Source organism: Solea senegalensis, linkage group LG11 (genome assembly GCF_019176455.1).
Source record: "Solea senegalensis isolate Sse05_10M linkage group LG11, IFAPA_SoseM_1, whole genome shotgun sequence".
Classification (NCBI taxonomy): Eukaryota; Metazoa; Chordata; class Actinopteri; order Pleuronectiformes; family Soleidae; genus Solea; species Solea senegalensis.
This window is the reverse complement of record NC_058031.1, coordinates 2237943-2257232: the sequence shown is the minus strand read 5'-3', so window position 1 is coordinate 2257232 and position 19290 is coordinate 2237943. Positions and strand designations below refer to the sequence as shown.

Genomic DNA, 19290 nt, shown 5'->3' with positions numbered 1-19290 from the left:
AAACAATGAAAAATCTAAAGTGAAACTTAACAATTTCAGCCTTTGCTAATTGTCTTTTTTCAAAATGCGAATGAAAATGATAATTGTTGAGCCTGTGTTGCTGCAATCTCCTGTTAAAAGCACTTACACATGGGTAAGTATTGCATATCATGGCAATTACATCACCATGGTACATACACAAGGTGGAGCACTAATCAACCACTAGGTGGGGGTTTGCACAATCATCTAAGATAAACCTATTCGATATGTATGGTTTGCTTAATCTATGGGTCACGTTATAAAATTCAATTATCTAAATAGAAAATGAGGAAAAAAATATGTGTGTGTATACAGTATATACATATACATATATATATATATATATATATATATATATATATATATATACATATATACATACACACATTACTATTCTGTATATATGTATATATATACATATATGTGTATGTATATATATATATATATGTATATATATGCTGTCGTATTAAAGAGATGAGTCCACACAAATTAAATCCACATGCACTGTGGGTTAACCTTTATTTCAAGAGAGCAACTTAAAAGACTAATCCATACACAATCATAAACACATAGACGATACAAAATAAATAGTCACCATCACTTTGTTCTTCATCACCAAATAAATACCAAATATGTGCAGCTCAATATTCACAGTGTATTGCAATGTACTGAAAATAGTTTGTGGAAATAAAAAGGAAAATCATATGAACATAAGCACCAAAGAAAAAAAATATTTAGAAAATTATTAAAAACTTTCAGATACAAAATATTTGCACTTAAAAAGATCCCTGTATTTTAAATAAATAATAAGATATATAAAACAATTCATAGTTGATATCTTAAAATATTTCCTCTTTTGTTCAGCAATGCGGAGGAAACCATTACCTTCTCTTGATTACCGTTTTTAAAATCTTCTCAGGTAGCATTTTTCAAATGAAAACAAAAACTTGATAAATAAATAAATAAATAAATAATGTATAATAAATAAGCCAAAAAATAAATATAATACAACGGACATGAGTAAATAAGTTATTATTAAACCAACATTTTCAAAGGACTTAAATAGTTAGACAGCAATTGTAAGAATGAATCTACAAACTAGTCCTGAAGGTGCAACATCACTATGCTCGTACAGAATACTATCAACATCACTGAGTGGAGATGAGATCAGTTCACTAACTAAACAAAGTCTGCTCGGCTCAGCCTCTACACTGTACTCCTGCCTCAAGTGTAAACCTTTGACTCCAGTGTGCACACACACACGCACACACACACGTCACACACATACATGTCACACACACACGTGTCACACACACACACCATCGTAAAGCAACATGCAAACGGGAAACCAACGCAAAGAACAGAGGACAAAGTTCCAAAATGAGAAGAAAGTCATTACACACAGTATCTGAAGGGTATGGGAAAGAAAAGGTGTGGTCAGTGTGATGGTCCCGCCCTCCCGCTGTCCGTCACACCTCGATGCCCTTCACGGCCTGATTGATGGACTCGAGCAGAGCCCGGTTCTCGGGGTTCTGGTAGCAGTCTTTGTTGGTAAACATGTGGGTGAGGGTGTCAACATAGCTGTCGAAGTTCTGCTCGGACAGCGGCTCCTGCTGAACGGACAATGATGAGAGATTATTTCATGATTTATTTCCTTTCAGCTTCTCCCTATAGGTGTCACCACAGCAGATCATCTGCCTACATCTTGTCCTCTCCCTTGTGTCCTCTTCTATGACACCAACTGTCCTCCATAGTAACATGCATGAACCTTCTCTGTGGTCTTGTCCTCCTACCCTCTTGGTAGCTCCATCTTCAACATCCTTTCTCCAATATAATCATTATCCATCCTCTGCACGTGACCAAACCTTCTCAACCTTGATCTCCAAACCTGTTTAACCTGAGCTGTCTCTCTAATATCTCTAATATTTCTAATCCTGTAGGTCCTGGTCACTCCCAAAGAAAAGCTCAGCGTCGTCAGCTCTGACACCTCCATCTCCACCTCCTGTCTTTTAGACGATGCCACTGTCTCCAAGCCATATATCATATCAGCTCTCATTAGCATCGTGTAGACCTTCTCTTTCACTTTTGCTGCTCACTGGCATCTTGTAGACCTTCTCTTTCACTTTCGCTGCTCACTAGCATCTTGTAGACCTTCTCTTTCACTTTCGCTGCTCACTAGCATCTTGTAGACCTTCTCTTTCACTTTCGCTGCTCACTAGCATCTTGTAGACCTTCTCTTTCACTTTTGCTGCTCACTAGCATCTTGTAGACCTTCTCTTTCACTTTTGCTGCTCACTAGCATCTTGTAGACCATCAAATATCATGATAACTAAACCTTTTTAATCACGTATCACATAAAAACCACATAGTGTATAGTTACCATGGTGGGCAGGCGTATGTTGGCCAGACTGCGGATCAGGGCCTGACTCAGGCCTGACAGCTCCAAGAACAGGGCCTCATTCCTTTCCTCGATCTGTTTGTTCTCCTCCTCCATGCTCTTCAGGTTCTTCTCCATCGAAGAGATCTGAAGCAGAGACAAACGCAGAACATCGTCGTGAGGCATTAGCACAGACAGCTGAAGAACAAATCGTGAAGCCGCAGCAGTAGCATGACGTAGATAAGGACACACAGGTCTGTTTGGTTTTATCATACTAACTAAACACCAAGTAAATGCTATCCTCCGCTGTGTAACAAATATGGAATATCAGTGTGATTCTCTGTTTTTCAGGGTTAACATAAATGTGGATGGTGTAGCTTTTTGACTCCGTTTAGACCTGATATTATTCCAATCTGTCAAATTCTGTACACGCTGAAGAAAGCGAAATGATGATGTGTCCTTCTGTCAGTGTGTTTCTGTGTGTGTTGACTTGAGTGACTGGTAGAGAAGGAAAACACAGTCAGGATGAGTCACAGACTGTATACGCCCAGTTAAAAGAGGGACAGCGAGCCTCTGGTGGGCAAAAGAAACACTTGAAGGACAACAACAAAACATCATGTCCTGTAACTGGGGGGTGGACGACCTTGCTTTGGACAGAAGCAGTGCAGAAAGGTGCAGCGTATCATGAAATGGAACTCTGCAAGACAGCAAAGGAAAGACAGAAGAAGGCTCCGCCCCCCCACTCATGACCTCTACTTTCCCCTCCCCACACTGCACCAAAGTATGGATCACGGATCCACAGACCTCTACAGCCATCTGAAGACCCACAGGTAGATGACCCTGCAGAGAGGACAGTCATACTCGTCTCAAGTGACAGCCGATGACGATGATGATGATAAAAATAGATGTAGCCTTAAGGTTTGAAAAGTGAAGCCAAAGAAGTAGGACAGAAAAAGCCAAAAGAACTCGAGCTTCTACTTAAAACGTCGGTAATCACATTTGTGTGGAGTCAGTCGTCTCAATCATCAGTCTCAGCTCTTGAATCACAATGTCAATGTTTGTCAAATGTTGTTCCCATTTAGAGGAAAACAGATGATAAAGTGCGGGACACACACGAGTGTGATTGACAGCTAATATCGTTCAATAGGAGCCTGGTTGCACATGACGCTTGCAAAAACTGTCATGGCATATAGCCTATATAACATCCATCTTGTTTTTGTCTTTATCTACCAGCGCCCGGAGCTCACCTGAGTGTGCAGGTTCATCATGTCTGTCTCCATCTCTGAGTTGGAGTCGTTCAGCTCGTTGATCTCCTTGTTGAGCTGCTTTATGTCCTCGTCATTGTCCAGAACTGACAGAGCAAACACACAGAAAACACTGCTGTGAGACATTGTGTTTCGTTTGGAAGTGTCCACACGAGAGACATGTGGAACATGCTGCTGGGACAAAGAGTAAGAAAGTAAGAGTCTCTCACCGTCACTGGCTCTGAACTTTGCAGTAATGTACTCGTCTCCAGGCAACTTGGCTCTCTTCTTGTTGGCTGACGCTCTGGGACAACCTGACAGACTGAGAGGATACGGTAAGATAAAAAATGTAATGTTTTTTTGAAATTGAAATTCATGCATATTCATTTAATGTTCAAGAGGTCAAAATCATGAGCTTTGACATTTGACAGGGATATTCACTTGTTATCCAGGCAAAATTATGAGTAAATATTATCTTAACATTTCACATATTCACTCAGCATCTTACTTGTTAGAAATCTTTGATTCTGAAGTGACCCTGACAGACACAAACTTACTAAACAGGGCAGCACTAACACACAAATCACATTGTTCCTGTGAGCAATAAATGCTGATTTTCCTCCGTAAACCTTGGTGCAGGAGAGTGAGTAGTTTACAAAAAAGACACAAACTTCAGTTTCCTGCTGTGAGGAACATGTGTGAGACTATTGTGCACCATTCCCAATACAATTTGCTTTCACCAGTATCATATATGACTAAATATTTAGTTTTCTATAGTATAGCATAGTATTTTCTTGCTGCAGGACAAAGACATTTTAGTGGTACCAAGTACAATGACAGGAAAGTTTCTTCTAAGAGAAGTTAGTACAAAGACGTGTCGTTCTTGCCTGATCCATGAATTTGAAGCCATGACTTATTAACGCCACTTCTCCAAATTAGACTAAAACCAAAAACCCAAAACAAATCCTTGCAGTGAATTAGAATAGTCCTGAATGGCTTTGAAGATCTTTGCAATCAAGGGATCAAAGCCCTACGAACTCGCCACATAAACAAACAGACGTTCAGTGTCAGGTACCTGCGGTGCGTCAGGAAACTGCCGTTAGCGTGACCGGAGCCGTCGCAGCCCGGCGTCGGGCAGGTCGGGCCGTCGCTCTTGAAGGCCTTCCAGGAGAAGGGAGTGCCGTTAAGAAGCCCCTCCTTCTGCCGGCGTGCCGCCAGCGGGCAGCCATAGGCACTGCGGTGGGTGGCGTACTTTCCACTGATGTGACCCAGACTGTCACAGCCAGGAACCGGACACCTGGAGACAAGACAGTGTCCCAGAAGGTTATAAAAGACAATGCAACAGACAACAACATTTACTGGTCTATTTATCACAATTGTGCAAGTATGTGTTAATATGAAGGCCCATCTGTGTATTTTAGCTAAACATCGTTGAATAAACTGATATTGAGGGATAATAATACATAGATATATAAGTCAATATCAAAATATCATATATACAATATATATTATATGAAAACATGAGTTAAATATGTGTATAATAACTACAGTATCATCACAGAATGTCAGTATTTACATGATATAAAATCATCTTACATCTGCTGTGCAAGTATAAATAAATAATAAATAAATACAACATACTGTATATCAGCAATTGATTGATTTATCGATATATATCCATACATATGGATATATAAGTATATATACTGTTTAAGTTTTATTTAACTTACACCCTGAACAAATTCACAGACCAGCTCCTAGCAATGTTTTTCTGTCAGAGCAGGCTGACCTCGACCACATGAAGCTTTTTGTAACTCCAGAGTTTGATGTTCAGTCCAAAATTCAACATAAAACAATTATAATCCTACATTTCTATAAAAGACGAGGAATAACCAATGAAATTTTCCAAAATCCTAACCAGGTGCTTCCTAAACGTACCCACCAACATGTCCTTGTTTCTGCCAAACTGCACCACAATCAGGTAAAACACCACAACATCTACAGACACTTCATTTCCCAGGAGAGGATTCAAACGCATGTCTCTCACCTCAACAGTTCAGAGTCTTCCTTGTCGTCCTTGGTCGGGGTGGACTTGATCCCGCATTTCTTGGCTCTGGGGCACCCGGACAGACTGGAGGAGACAAACATGAGCGGGATGAAGGACACACGTCACTGATGAAGCAGCAGCAGAACAAGAGGAGAGAACTCCTTCCTACCTTCTGTGTGAGGCGTAGTTTCCAGTGATGTGTCCTGATCCATCACAACCTGGGGTGGGACACCTGAGACACACACAGACGTGCTCTCTCTTAACAGGCTCTCATCAATAACACCATCAGTCATTTAATCATTTCTTCTTTTTTCTTTTTTTTTTTTCACTAAATATTCATAATGATGCCACATCCAGTTAGTGGGACGTGTCCCTGCTGCCACCTTAATGCAAAGGACTCAACAAAAACAACGGAGGGAAAACTTTCACACGTGAGAAGATGACAAAAGAGTGAGCTGAACTTTATATAACGATCATCACAACTGATCCTACTTTTATCCTCTTTCAATGCATACATGAGTCAAATATTATAGAGAGTGAATCTTTTGGAGTCTGTCTAGGAACAACGGGGTTGAAAATTCAGCGAGTCATGCTGACTGTGTATCAGTGTGTGTACAGGAGAGAAGGGACAGAGACGTAGCTGAGGACTGAGGTGCTCAGTGAACATGTTGGAGGTGAGAGATAGGAGAAAGCAGACATACTTTAGTTCAGCTGTGTGGGCAGCCATGAGGGTCCGAAGTGATTTATCAGCAAGAGGACAGCCTGACAGACTGGAAGATACATTAGAGAAAAAGAGAGAGGGGAGAGTGTCAGAGAAGCAGACTGTGAACAGAACGTCTGAGTGAAGAGAGCCTGAGCTGGACTACAGAGCCAGGAGAGGACTGAGTGTGTGCACACACACACACACACACACACACACAGGCTCGCTGTAGGACATCTAAGTGTCAAAAAAGTAAATCTATGTGTCTTTCTTAAGAACTTGTTGTTGTTTTTTCTACCACTACAGGTCACATTCATCCATTCACTCACCGGAGGGTTATTAGCCAAGGAGTCTGACATGTGGACTGGACCTCTACCTCCTGAGACACAGCCATCCGTTCAGTGCGTGTGTGCGCACTGGTTTCCATCACTTCAGAGGACATTACATTGTCTTACATTCATTTCCTGGAGACTTACACTGAGCTTAACCATCATTAATACTGACCTAATCCTAATCCTAACCCTGACCCTAACTCTGACTTCAGCCGTACTTGTCTTCACCTTAAAATGTGGTCATTTAGGTCATTAAGGAATACCAGGTACACACACTCGCACGCACATGTGTGTACCTGGATTTAAATCTGTTACACAGTCACATTACTGGGACTTGTCTTCCTTATGGGAACATGAAGTCCCCATAACATAAATGATTACATTTTAAGGTGAAGACAGTTTTAAAGTTAGGGTGAGGTTAAGGTCAGGGTTAGGATTAGGTCAGTAGTAATTATGGTTAAGGTTAGAGTAAGTCTCCAGGAAATTAATGTAAGTCAGTGCAATGTCCTCTAATGTGATGGAAACCAGACTGTGTGTGTGTACCTGGTATTCCTCATGTTGTGGGGACCTAAATCTGTTTACACAGTCACATTATGGGGACTTCTCTTCCGTAAGGGGACAAAAATCAAGTCCCCATTAAGTAGATGACTATATTTGATGTGCGTGTGCGTGTGCAATTGCGAGTGTGCGTGTGTTTGTGTGTGTGTTTGTGTGTGTGTGTGTGTGTGTGTGTGTGCGTGCGTATGCTATTAAATGGATATTATGGCCCTGTCCAAACCTGGTTTTAACAGCCATCTTCAGTAACGTGAGAGCATGTGACGAGCACTAAGTACGACTATTCACACCTGACATTAAAATTGGATTGGAGTCTGACTGTACAGATGTGTATCAACCTCTGTGTGTGTGTGTGTGTGTGAGAGAGGGAGAGCGTGTGTGTACTTTATATTTTATACGTCTTTTTACGCCCTTTTCTGTCATAAACACTGACCTTGTCAGGACCGGTAGTCCTCATGGAGACCAAAAACCTGGTCCTAAATGAGGCAGCAGCAACCTCAACCGTCTACCTCTTAACTGTATTCACACCATAAATTTAAAAACTCTAATAAAAAAAAAAAGAGATTATTTTAAATCACAGTGCAGGTTCTCACCTTCGATGAGACGCGTAGTTGCCCGTAATGTGTCCACTGCCGTCACAGCCTGGGGTGGGACATCTGCAGCCAAGACACACACACACACACACATACATCAGTCACTGTCTTTTCCATTTTGGGTTCAGTCGGTTTATTCTGTACAAATCGTCGTTAAGGTGCAGTGTGTAACATTTCGGAGGGTTTTCCTGACTATACTGCCCATATGTATGTTTGCATAAAATAAAATAATTGTCATTGCTTTAAAATAGTAACTGATTGGTTCTTAGTCTTAGAATACTAATACTTAGAATACTTTGGTCTGTATTTTAGATAAGGGCATTTTGAAGTGAAAGTTTACTGCACAGGCTAGGAGGGACGATGGCTCCACCCACATTTACCCAATGCATAATTCTGGAATTCTGGAACACATTTCTGGAATGCGAAAGGCCACCGTAGTTCCCTGACATGCGTAGACACGCATTAATAAAGTCATTAATAGACGTGATGGATGTGAACGCACACGAGAATAGCAGAAAAATGTTCACGAATAATGCAGCGTGATGTAGTTTACGGTCTCACCACTAGATAATTGTCACACACTGGCCCTTTAACAGGAAGAGACAACACTATATAAGACTAAAACTTGCATATACACACATTTGAGAAATAGAACATTATAAGTTAGCTGTGACAAAGGCTGTGACTTACATGAGCAGGTCTTTTTTGCTGTCTTTGGGCTGAAACTTGACCTTGAAGCTGCTGGTGGTGACCTCGCCGGGGTACTTCCTGTCCTCCAGGTTGTCCTGGTCCTCGTCCTCAGCATCGGATGAGGTGTACGACGGAGCCATGTTCTCCACCTGAGGCAGAGAAAGAACAGATTAACACGCAGAAAAAAAAGTTAAGGATATAATTGTTTTTGTGGTTGTTTCAGTGCAGGCCAAATATTCATATTTCATCCTTTTCTTTCATTTAAATACCTCTTCATGGTCTTCGTCTTTGACTCCACTTGATTTGGTGAAGTCCAGTGGCCCCTCCCACTCTGGCTGAGGATGGCCCTGAGACAAGGAGACTCCGGTGTGTTGAGAGGACGAGGACGAGGACGAGGACGGCTCGAGAGACTGCATGCCTTCCCTCTTTGTCTTCTTCATGCTGAGATCCAGTGTGCCATTTTCATCCACTTCAATGTCTGATTCCTGCAGAGATGGAGCATGGAGAACATGTTGATAATGATGATGATGAGGAGGAGGAGGAGGTGGTTTTAAAGTCCTCAGGAGAACCTTTGTGACTGAGAGTCAGCGTACCTTGGTGCAGGTCTCCCTGGGCTTGGCGCTGAGAGTCTCGGGTCTCTCCCAGCAGCGGGTGGACAGGTTGAGGATGGCTGTTGCTGCCATATGCGCTGCTTCTGCATCTTGGCTGTAGTCATAACCACTGGAGGAGGAGCCGCTCTTAGAAAATCCTCCAGACACACTGTGACTCGGGGAGGAGGCCTTAGGGAATGGTTTAGCTGCGTGGGAGTAGAGGAAAATAAATTCAGTGGAGCAGAAGAGAGAGCAGACGACGAGTGCGGTGACTGACACTAGCTGATGGTTAGATACAGTCACATCACAGTGAACAGAGATCCTACATCCAACAGTGTGTGTTCGCTCTGTTACATGCAGCAACAAAAAAACTTGAATTGAAGTTAAATGGGACTTAAATGATGTTACGTTATCAGACTGACATAGAGAATATTGACGTGTTGACGACAGGTGTAACTTTTGGAGAGTTTATCAGCAGCATTTAAAATAAAAATTGTTTGTTTTTTGTCGCCTCATATAAAGCTGTGTGTTCACTGAATTGACTGGTTCAGTTTGGTACAGTGCGGTACGTATTCTTTTTGCGTTTCCATTACGATTAGTGCCAAAATAACTGGCCCCAACCATTCCATTTTTGGCACCCTTCCCCTTGGGGGTCCCAAAGTAAAATGGTACGATACGGTTTGGGTGGCGCTAGACCCACGGCAGAAAAACATAACTCCCCTTTGGTACCGGTGCTTCTTCAACACCTGCATTCATACAAAGCGTGACGTCACAAACCGAGCAGCTGTCAAAAGCAAGCCTGACCCACAGCTTTACTGTTCCAAAACCGCACCGTACTGTACCATAATAATTGCTTCAGATGAGGGCCTTGTTCTACAATAGGACAAACCACTCAGTGCTTGAAATGTCGCATTTTGAAGCAGAAGCTTACTCAAAGAAAGAGGAACTTTGAGCTGACCATTTGAATCACCAGGATTCAGAAACACTGATGTAATGGAAGGGTCTATATCAGTGTTTCCCAATCCTGGTCCTCAGAGACTCACTGCCCTGCATGTTTTAGATGTTGCCCTGCTCCAACACACCTGATTCAAATGCTCAAGCTCTGCAAAAGCCTAATTACGACTCCATTCATTTGAATCAGCTGTGTTGTTGCAGGGTAACATGCAGGCAGGAGTCCCTGAGGACCAGGATTGGGAACTAAGAAGATCTTCTTCAGGTGAAGAGTATGTCTTACATTTGAAGGCTTTCGGTGATGTTTCAGGAGTGCCGGGTGACTTTGGAATGAGCGTGCGCTTTCCAAACACCTGGACATCAAAGCTTGCATAGTCAAATGACACCTTGGAGTATTTCTCCAGCTCCTTGGCCAGGTTCGCCCGAGGCGTGGTGGTCACGGTGTTGGGCCGGTAGCTGCCGTACTGAGGGATCTCCAGCTGCTTCACAAAGCACATGGGCCTGAAAGGAAAAGACGTCAGTGATGTTTTTGTTTTATTCCTGCAGAGACGTGGACGTGCAGTAGAAACCTGTGCTGGTAAAGGTTTGTCTCCTACCTGAGCACTCGGTCAGAGTTGGAGGAGGGTTCACTGGAGGTCGGCTGCAAAACAACCTGCTTGTCCTGGGTCTTATTGAGCTTAGTCGCTGCTGCGATGGGACAGCCAGACAGACTGACGGGAGAGACACAGCCACAGGTTTGGATTTGAATGATTTGGGGATTAGGCAAATCTGACACTCTAAAATTGACCGTAGGTGTGAGTGTGAGCGTGGATGGTTTGTTTGTCTCTATGTGTCCCTGTGATGGACTGACGACCTGTCCAGGGTCAGGTGTACCCCGCCCTTTTGCCCTTTGTCTGGGATTGGCACCCGTGACCCTCGCGACCCTCATGTGGAGGATAAAGAGATATGAAAACACTCATGTACAGAAGATCAAAGTGTTTCCAATCCATCTACAGACAGACTAAGAATGTGTTAGTAGTATTACGAGATTATTCTTCCCTGAGATTTTGCTCAGTGCTTAGTGTCATATCTTCCAAATGGAACAGAATTCAAATACAAAGGCCTTAAAATCTATGTTTAGACCATTAGAGTTCTGAGGTCTAAAATCCCTGCCGTAATTACCATTATAAATGTCAAATTAAAGGGATAGTCCATCTTTTGAAGACATACATACACCTGACTGTGCTAGGAACCCCAATGAGACAGGAAGTCATTCAGTGAAAACATGGCTGCCAGCAGGGACACAAGGAAAAACAGATTTTAGCCTCCTAAAAACTAAACTGTATCTTGAGATTATCTTTACTACAGTATCTCACTGTTACACAGCCTTTTTCTGTTTGTGTCACTTTGTAAAACGCTCGCTCCCCTGGTCTGCTTCTGCATTGAATTGAAGTTCATAATACTTAGGTGAATCCAAACAAAGGATTTTAAAGACACTAACAAAATCCAAGTTGTAAACAGCATAAAGTCATAAAAGAACACATTTTCCTAACAGATGGAAGCGGCCGTGGATCCACACATCCTGTGTGCCGTGACGTAAAGTCACACATTTATCACACAGCAACTTTCTCGATGGTGACACAAACTTAGTGTGAGATAACAGTGAGAACATATTCTAAAGATAGCGTACACTTCAGCTGACTGAGCCTTTTGTTAAGACTAAAATGTGTTTTTCCTCCAGTGTCCCTGCGTGTCTCACAGATCGTCTATAGTCAGCTGTGTGTAAGATGCTGACGATGAGATAATACTTACATACAACCTCAACTGTCCTCTGAAAAGCCTGTCTGCATACACACGCTGTGTGTGTGAGTTTGTGTTTTTGTTACCTTTTTACAGTACTGAAATATTCTACTGAAGTAAAAGTACCACTATTTTGACTCAAGTTAAAGTAAAAAAGACGTTTGTTTAAAGACGTCGTTCACCTGTCCTCATCGTTCACCTGTCCTCATCGTTCACCTATCCTCGTCGTTCACCTGTCCTCATCCTTCACTGCCAAAGTTTCCGGTGCATAAATTCTTCATTTGTTAATTTTTGATCTTTTTACTCACAAACGGATGTGATTTAAAATGCACATGTAATTCATTACCTTTTCTGGCATAAACACTGACCTTTTCAGGACCAGTAGTCCCCAAGTAGGAGACCAAAACCTGGTCCTAATGAAGCAGAATCTCATTTTCTAGTTAAAGTTTGGAAGTTTGATTATGTGAATTCTGGTTAGCTTAGGGTTAGGCATTAAGTGGTTATGGTTAAGGTTAGAGGTAACGCTTGGGTTAGGCCGTCCAAAGGAATGGAAGACAATGAGAGTCCTTAAAAGGACAGCTGTGTGAACCTGTGTGTGAACCTGTGTGTGTGTGTGTGTGAGTTTGTGTGTTGTTATTAACCTGCGGTGTGTGTTGCGGTTACTGTTGACATGTCCTTGGCCTGTGCAGCCAGGAGTTGGACACTTCAAGACGTTCTCATGCATGGCCAGAACTACAGACACACCAACATCAGACAGACAGACAGACAGACTGAGGTCAGTCACAGTAGTAACAGGATTAGCAGTGAAAGCCGCACATTAGCTGGAAGAAGTGTTAATGGCATTAAAAAAAGTAAGTATTATTAGTTATTTTTTATTTTCTAAAACAGGAGGAAGAAGTCATATTAGTACTAGTACCGATGTCTGTGCTCTGGATGATTATGAAAGCGTGTACTCACTCTCTGGAGGGATTCGGTCTTTGTGAGGACATCCAGACAGACTGCGGTGGTGAGGGTACAGTCCAGTCACATGACCTGTACCGTCACACCCCGGGGTCGGACATTTCACCTCCTTCTTGTCTAGAACAGAGGAGGGCGGGATTGTCACACACTGTTGACATGACGTGATTTAAGCGATTAATTCATAAATAATTCCACTGAATGTTGCTCCTTGCAGTGTAGAGACTCACTGCCACTGCATGTTGCATGTTTTGGGGACTTGTATTTAAACGTGACATTTTGGCCCCACATGAAAACATCCCACAGTATCTATTATACGGTCTTGGTACACTGAGTGCTTTTATTTATTTATTTTTAAATATCCATGGCAACCACATTTAATAAAGACAGCAGCGGTCGTGGGAGTAGTGGCAAGTATTTGACACTGCGTGAGCTGTGCACAAATAATTTAACACACATATAATCACTTTACCTGACATATGCATATGAAGAAGAAGTGATTTTCTGTCTATAGAGAAGTTTAAAACCACAGTTAATTTGTTTCTTCAACTTATACGCAGCAGCAAATATATATGTATATATACATATATTAATATATATATATTTTTTTTAATTATAGACACTGAGGGAGTTTAACATTTTTCTTCCTGCAAAGAGCCAAAAGACAAACGACGCGAAGACAAAAACCTGCAGTGTCTTAATGTCTGGACAAAAACAGGATCAAGAAGACGTCTGTTAAGTTAGTGTAAATGCGGTATAATAGGAAATAACTACTGTCCAAACATGTACATACTGTATTTTCACACTTTCACTTATTCAGCTTCTTATATCATTTCATATCATGTATCATATGATATAGGGTTGCGACGATTATTCGATTAATTGTTTATTATCAATTACTAAATGAATCATCAGCAATTTTGATCATCACATTTTCTTCAGCTTCTTAAATGTGCACATGTGCTCCAGATAACAAAGGAAATCATTTTGGTTTGTGGACAAAACAAGACATTTAAGACCATCGTCATTTCCAGGTTTGAAAAACACCGATCAACATTTTCCAACATTTTCTGTATATATTACAGACCAAACAAGGACTCGATTAATCGAGAAAATAATAATAATAATGTTAATATATTCAAAGTATTTCTGATTACTGAGTGTATTTTTGGAGCAGTTTTGGTTGCAGAGACAGTGAATGTTACCTTTGCTGTATTGACCCGAGCGTCTGGCCACAGACGCAGGCTCGGAGCTCCTGCTGGACGAGCTGTACGGCTGATACTCAGGTGAACTCTGGACCTCCTGACCTCCCTTCACCTCCTCTGCCTTCAGAGCGATGGCCTTCTCCAGGAGACCCAGGTTCCCTCGAGTCATGTCCCAGTTCTCTGAGTCGTCCGTGATCCCAGAGCCCTCTGAGACGCGATCCTGCTCGTCTCCTTCGTCCTCCTCTTCCTCCTCTTCTTCCTCCTCCTCTTCGTCTTCCTCCTCCTCCTCCTCATCGTCATCGTCATCATCGTCGTCAGAGTGGACTTCGATGACCACTGTCGTCGGAGAGGCTTTGCTGGAGTCCCGGTCGTCCTCTTCTTCCTCCACCACTTCGCCTGCCTCCTTTCCTTGCCTCTCGTCCTCCTCATCCTCCCTCTCCTCTTCCTGCTCTTCATCTTCCTCATCTTCCTCCTCCTCCTCTTCCTCAGTCATGGGGGTGATGACCTTTTCTTCCCTGAGTGACACCTCGGCATCTGATCCCTGAGTGTGTGGACTCAAAGTGTAAGGAGTGTCGACCTCTTGGTGGACCTCCCTCTCCTCTACCTCGTCTTCCTCGTCTTCCTCCTCTTCCTCTCCTTCTCCCTCCTCTCCTCCTCCTCCTCCTCCTCCCCCTCCTCCTCCTCATCCTCTGGTTCCTCCCTGTGACTCTGCATCTCGGCTGAGTCTTTGGGCTGATGCTTGTAATCACCACTGGAGTACTGGTGATCAGAGTTTTCCGGACTTAGAATCTGTCTCTTCACCTCCCTCTGCTCCACAAAATGATTTTCCCTGTCCTGCTGCTCCTCCTCCTCCACGTCCTTTTCTTCCTCATCCTGTTCTTCTGCCTCCTCTTCCTCGTCCTCGTTTGTCTTTGTTGCCTCAATAACCTCGACATCTTCCTCGGCTGGCTCTGACGTGTCCTCCTCCTCCTCCTCCTCCTCTGTCACCAGCAGACCTTGTTCCTTCTCCTGCTCCTCCTTTGTTTCCTCCTGGTGGTGATGATGAGGGTGATGATCTTCATCGGCTGGTGTTAGCTCCTTCTCTTCTAAACCAGTTTTCTCACCTTCAGCCTCGTTTGCAGTCTCCGAGGTGACACCTTCGCTCTTGTCCTCCTCGGCAGGAGGACAAACCACTGTCTCCGCCGTCTCCGTGTCCTCTGCTGTCACCACTGAGCAGTCTGCTGTGGATTTAAAGCAGAAAACAATGTTTTTAACAGGTCTGTAGAGATTTACCTTGTGATTTACACAGAGGGTTTTTAGCAGTGATGAACAAGTTTGATCAGGACGTCAAACCTCCGTTGTCAGAGTCAGAAATGTTGACCTTTATGAGACAATTCAAATCCTCAGACATTGACATTGGTCCTTCTCAAATCTAAAGGTGGTGATGGAAGGAGGGAGATTCAATGTATTCTTTTTTCCCACTTGGTCAAATGAAGAATAAACTCAAAATCATTGTGATGCTGCTGTGTTTGTTTAATTCATTGTTTAATTTGATTTCATAACCCATGTTTTACAGACCCGACTTTATCTGACAGTTATTATTCAACTTGACGTTTGGTGGGTTTCTACCACCAACTAAAAGTGTCAAAGTACTTCATAAATACAGTTTAGAAATGTGCTATATGAGTTATTATTATCATGATTATTATTGTTGTGCTTACATTAATTTCACCTGTGCTTCTTATCATTTTAGGGACACAGAGGAACTGCAGACAGTGAGTCAGTCCCTCATACAACCACAAACAAACCATTAATTATCCCTTTAAACCATTAGTCATCTGTTCTTCTTCTTCTTCTCCCTGATGCCAAATGCTGACGGTCTACAATCTGTGTGTTTCAAAAATCACATAATAACCCATCAGTCCTACCTTTACTGTTTAATTGGATAACACAGGCGTGCTAACATACTAACTGACCTTGGGGGCCTCTGAGTGCCTAGTTTGGTCAGTAGGGGGAAAAAAGTATAATCAAAACGATAATACTCATGATATTTCACATCATTTCAGAATAAAAGTGTTTGTTTTGATATGGAACAATAAACAGTTTGCAATATAAATGTATTGATGATGCAAAATGCAAAAAAACATACAGAAATAACTCATTATAACTAGATTACGAATGAAGGCATGAACAGCATGAAATTGATTGCGGGGACCGAATGTGGGCTGTGGGCCACGAGTTTGAGACCTCTATGCTAACCTATAAATCAATAAAAATGTTACATTTTACGTGACTCACCTTGTTCTGACTCTGGCCGACTTTTACTTTTGCACTTTTTCTTCTCTTTGAGGTCTCCCCCCTGCTCCTCCTCCTCCTCCTCGTCCTCCTCCTCCTCTTCGTCCTCTTTCTGTTCCTCCTCTTCTTCACTGTCTGCGGTGGAGCCCTCGTCCGCTGCCTGTTTGACAGCAGGCTGGTTCCTTCTCTTGGGAGCAGACTGGTTCTCCTCGGCCTCAGCCTCGGCCTCCTCCAGCTTCCTTTTCTTCACAATCGGGCATCCCAGTACGCTGAGGAGGAGGAGGAGGCGCAAATAAACATGTAACACTCAGCTAGAAACATCTAACTTAAGATGTAGACAACGAAACAAAAGCTGCACGGACATATTATGTCTATACAGGTAGGATTCTTTATAATGTTTGTATGAAATGTATGTTTTTTTAAAATTCATTTACAATCATTTGTCTTTGTCTGGCTGCTGTGCAGAAGCGACAGAGTTCGACATCTGAGGTGTGTGTGAGTTTTACCTCCTGTGTCGGGAGTATCGTCCACTGACGTGTCCTTTGCCATCACATCCTGGGGTGGGACAGCTGCTGCACAGTGAGACAGATACACAGTTCATGCACAGTTCATACACAGTTCATACACACAGAGAGAGCGACCTAAAACATGATTTATATACACTGACAGTCCTCATAAATGACCTACCTTAACTCCTGTTTCATCTCCTGTCCCACTATTTCTGAAGCTGAGGTTGAAAGAGCAGAGACTTCATGAGAACATTGAACGTAAATGTTGTGTACTGTTATTATGAAGGACACACAGGAAGCTACTGAGCACGGCTGGATTGTATGTCAATTCAACTCTAAAATTATTTATAAAGTGATTTTTCTAGTCTTAATGACCCCTCAAAGCTTACACTACACATTTACCCATTCACACACGGCCAGCACAGCCTCACGAGCAATGTGGGGTTAAATGTCTTGCCCAAGAACATCAACAAGACTAGCAATGCCGGGAATCTAACCAACAACCTTTATGCTGGAATACAACTGCTGGTTGCTCGTCTCTACCACTGAGCTACTGTCTCCCCAACAAAACTACGTGTGTGTGTACGTGTGTGTACATGTGGATGTCTATACACACCCCTGATGGCTTTGGAGCGGGTTCTTGTTCGTGTCTCTGTGATGTCTTGGCTCATCTGAATTTCAGAGGGAGAGAAGTGTAAGATTTGTTAGTGAGGTGACAGAAAGAAAGAAAGAAAGAAAGAAAGAAAGAAAGAAAGAAAGAAAGAAAGAAAGAAAGAAAGAAAGAAAGAAAGAACAGTGTGTACTTTGATGCTGAGGCTTGTTGTATGTTGATTCCTCTGGTTCACTCTTGGCTCAGTGCGTGACCTTTGAACTCATTGTCTGTTGGATTGAACACACAACAAGTCATGCTGATGAAAGAAAAAACATTCACAAACACTCAAATGAAATGCACGGATTTCATACACGTGACACAGTGATGTCATCATGTTTACCTAAACAACAAACATTTCTGTAGTTGTCTTTGCTCATTATAGAAAATCAAAGTCAGAAAATGGCTGCCTGTGCGGCCTCCATTTTGAACATTCTACTGAAAAAAATCAGACAAATGTAAAAAAAATTATCTTATTGAAATATGAGAACCTCTTTAACCCAGTGCCAAGAAGCTTCGATGACATCTACAGAACAGTATACTCATGTAGACTCATATATGTTTTATTTTCATTTGTTTTCTTATTAGTTAAATAATCAAAAATAACAATTAATAATAAATAGGGATCATTATTGGGCCTGTACTGGTCATAGGGAGATAATATTACAGTAATTACATGTTATTAAGTAATAACTAGGTCATAATTTGGTAATGGGGATTATTTTATGCCATAAACAGTGAATTACCTTCACATGAAAATGTTAAAAGTTAAAAGTCAAAAATATTTTTTTTTTTAAATAAAGTTCCATTGTTATCAGCAGGCTGATGACTGTCAAAAAATATGCTTTTATGCTAATATTACTTCCATTCTACTCAAATATGACCATAATGTTACTGTACTGGAACATAAAGTCCACCCGTTGTTCCACGGTGACTGTGAGCAGAAAATAGCAGTTTCCTCACCTTTAACAACACATTTATGTCTCTGTCTAAATATAATGACATCACATTACAACTAATGGCTCGCTTCTTTTTAAAAAAGTGTCTCCGTGTTTGTAAACAATACAAAAAGAGACAGTAACGGGATGTAGAGCGAGTTCTCAGTGGGACGAGGCCTTTTCTCTTCTCCTAACCTGGGCACCGTGACAAAAAACACCAAAACCCCACAAAAGCCTCCGTGGACATCGTTCACGACACTACACGGTAAATATAGACAGCGAGCCGTCCGCCATTGTAGGAAATAACATCGCACAGTCGTAATCGGGTTAAAAGCCCGTGCGTCAGAAATGCACCTGAATACACGCCCGGCCTTGTCACGTCCCTTCTGTCCGCTGAGGAATCCACCGAAGGCCCGAGGAAATACCGACAAGCAAGAGCGCTTCATCACGCTCTTTGTCACGGAGACATAAAGCCTTACCTTCCGCTAGTGACTTCCCCTCCCCCTCCGCTCCGACATCTCCGGCCTTCACACACACACACACACACACACACACACTCTGTGACACACACACACACGCACTGACACGGTGAGTGTCAGCAAACGCGGAGTCCAGCAGCAGATCGCGGCACAGCGGACTGAAGTGATCCGGCAGCCGCGTCACTCCGAACCCAACAACAGCAGCAGCAACACGGAGCTGTTCAGCACCCGGGACAGAGCCAAACCCAGTAATCTTCAGCACCATGGACAGAAGCCCCCCACTGCCTGCACTGCCCCCTACAGGAGAACCGGAGAGCTGCAGCCCTGACCTGACAGGGCCTTGGCTCTGTCCTGCTCTGGCTCATGCTGGGCCCGGGCCGTGCAACACTGGAGGAGGTGTCAA

The 19290-nt window shown here is 42.7% G+C and overlaps 1 protein-coding gene across 1 annotated transcript; it reads right to left on the bottom strand.

Moving 5' to 3' along the window:
- Nucleotides 1-507: 507 nt before the first annotated feature.
- LOC122777234 (myelin transcription factor 1-like) lies at nt 508-19171 on the bottom strand. Its single transcript, XM_044038321.1, is given in 24 exon segments — nt 508-1631; nt 2399-2542; nt 3643-3746; nt 3870-3961; nt 4715-4936; nt 5687-5770; nt 5856-5918; nt 6388-6456; nt 7867-7929; nt 8557-8705; nt 8826-9041; nt 9150-9352; nt 10381-10598; nt 10694-10807; nt 12518-12608; nt 12834-12953; nt 14039-14687; nt 14690-15258; nt 16316-16581; nt 16819-16884; nt 17000-17039; nt 17438-17492; nt 17625-17700; nt 18888-19171. Coding segments are annotated over 22 exon segments (3741 nt in total). The 5' UTR covers nt 17625-17700; nt 18888-19171; the 3' UTR covers nt 508-1487.
- Nucleotides 19172-19290: the final 119 nt, after the last annotated feature.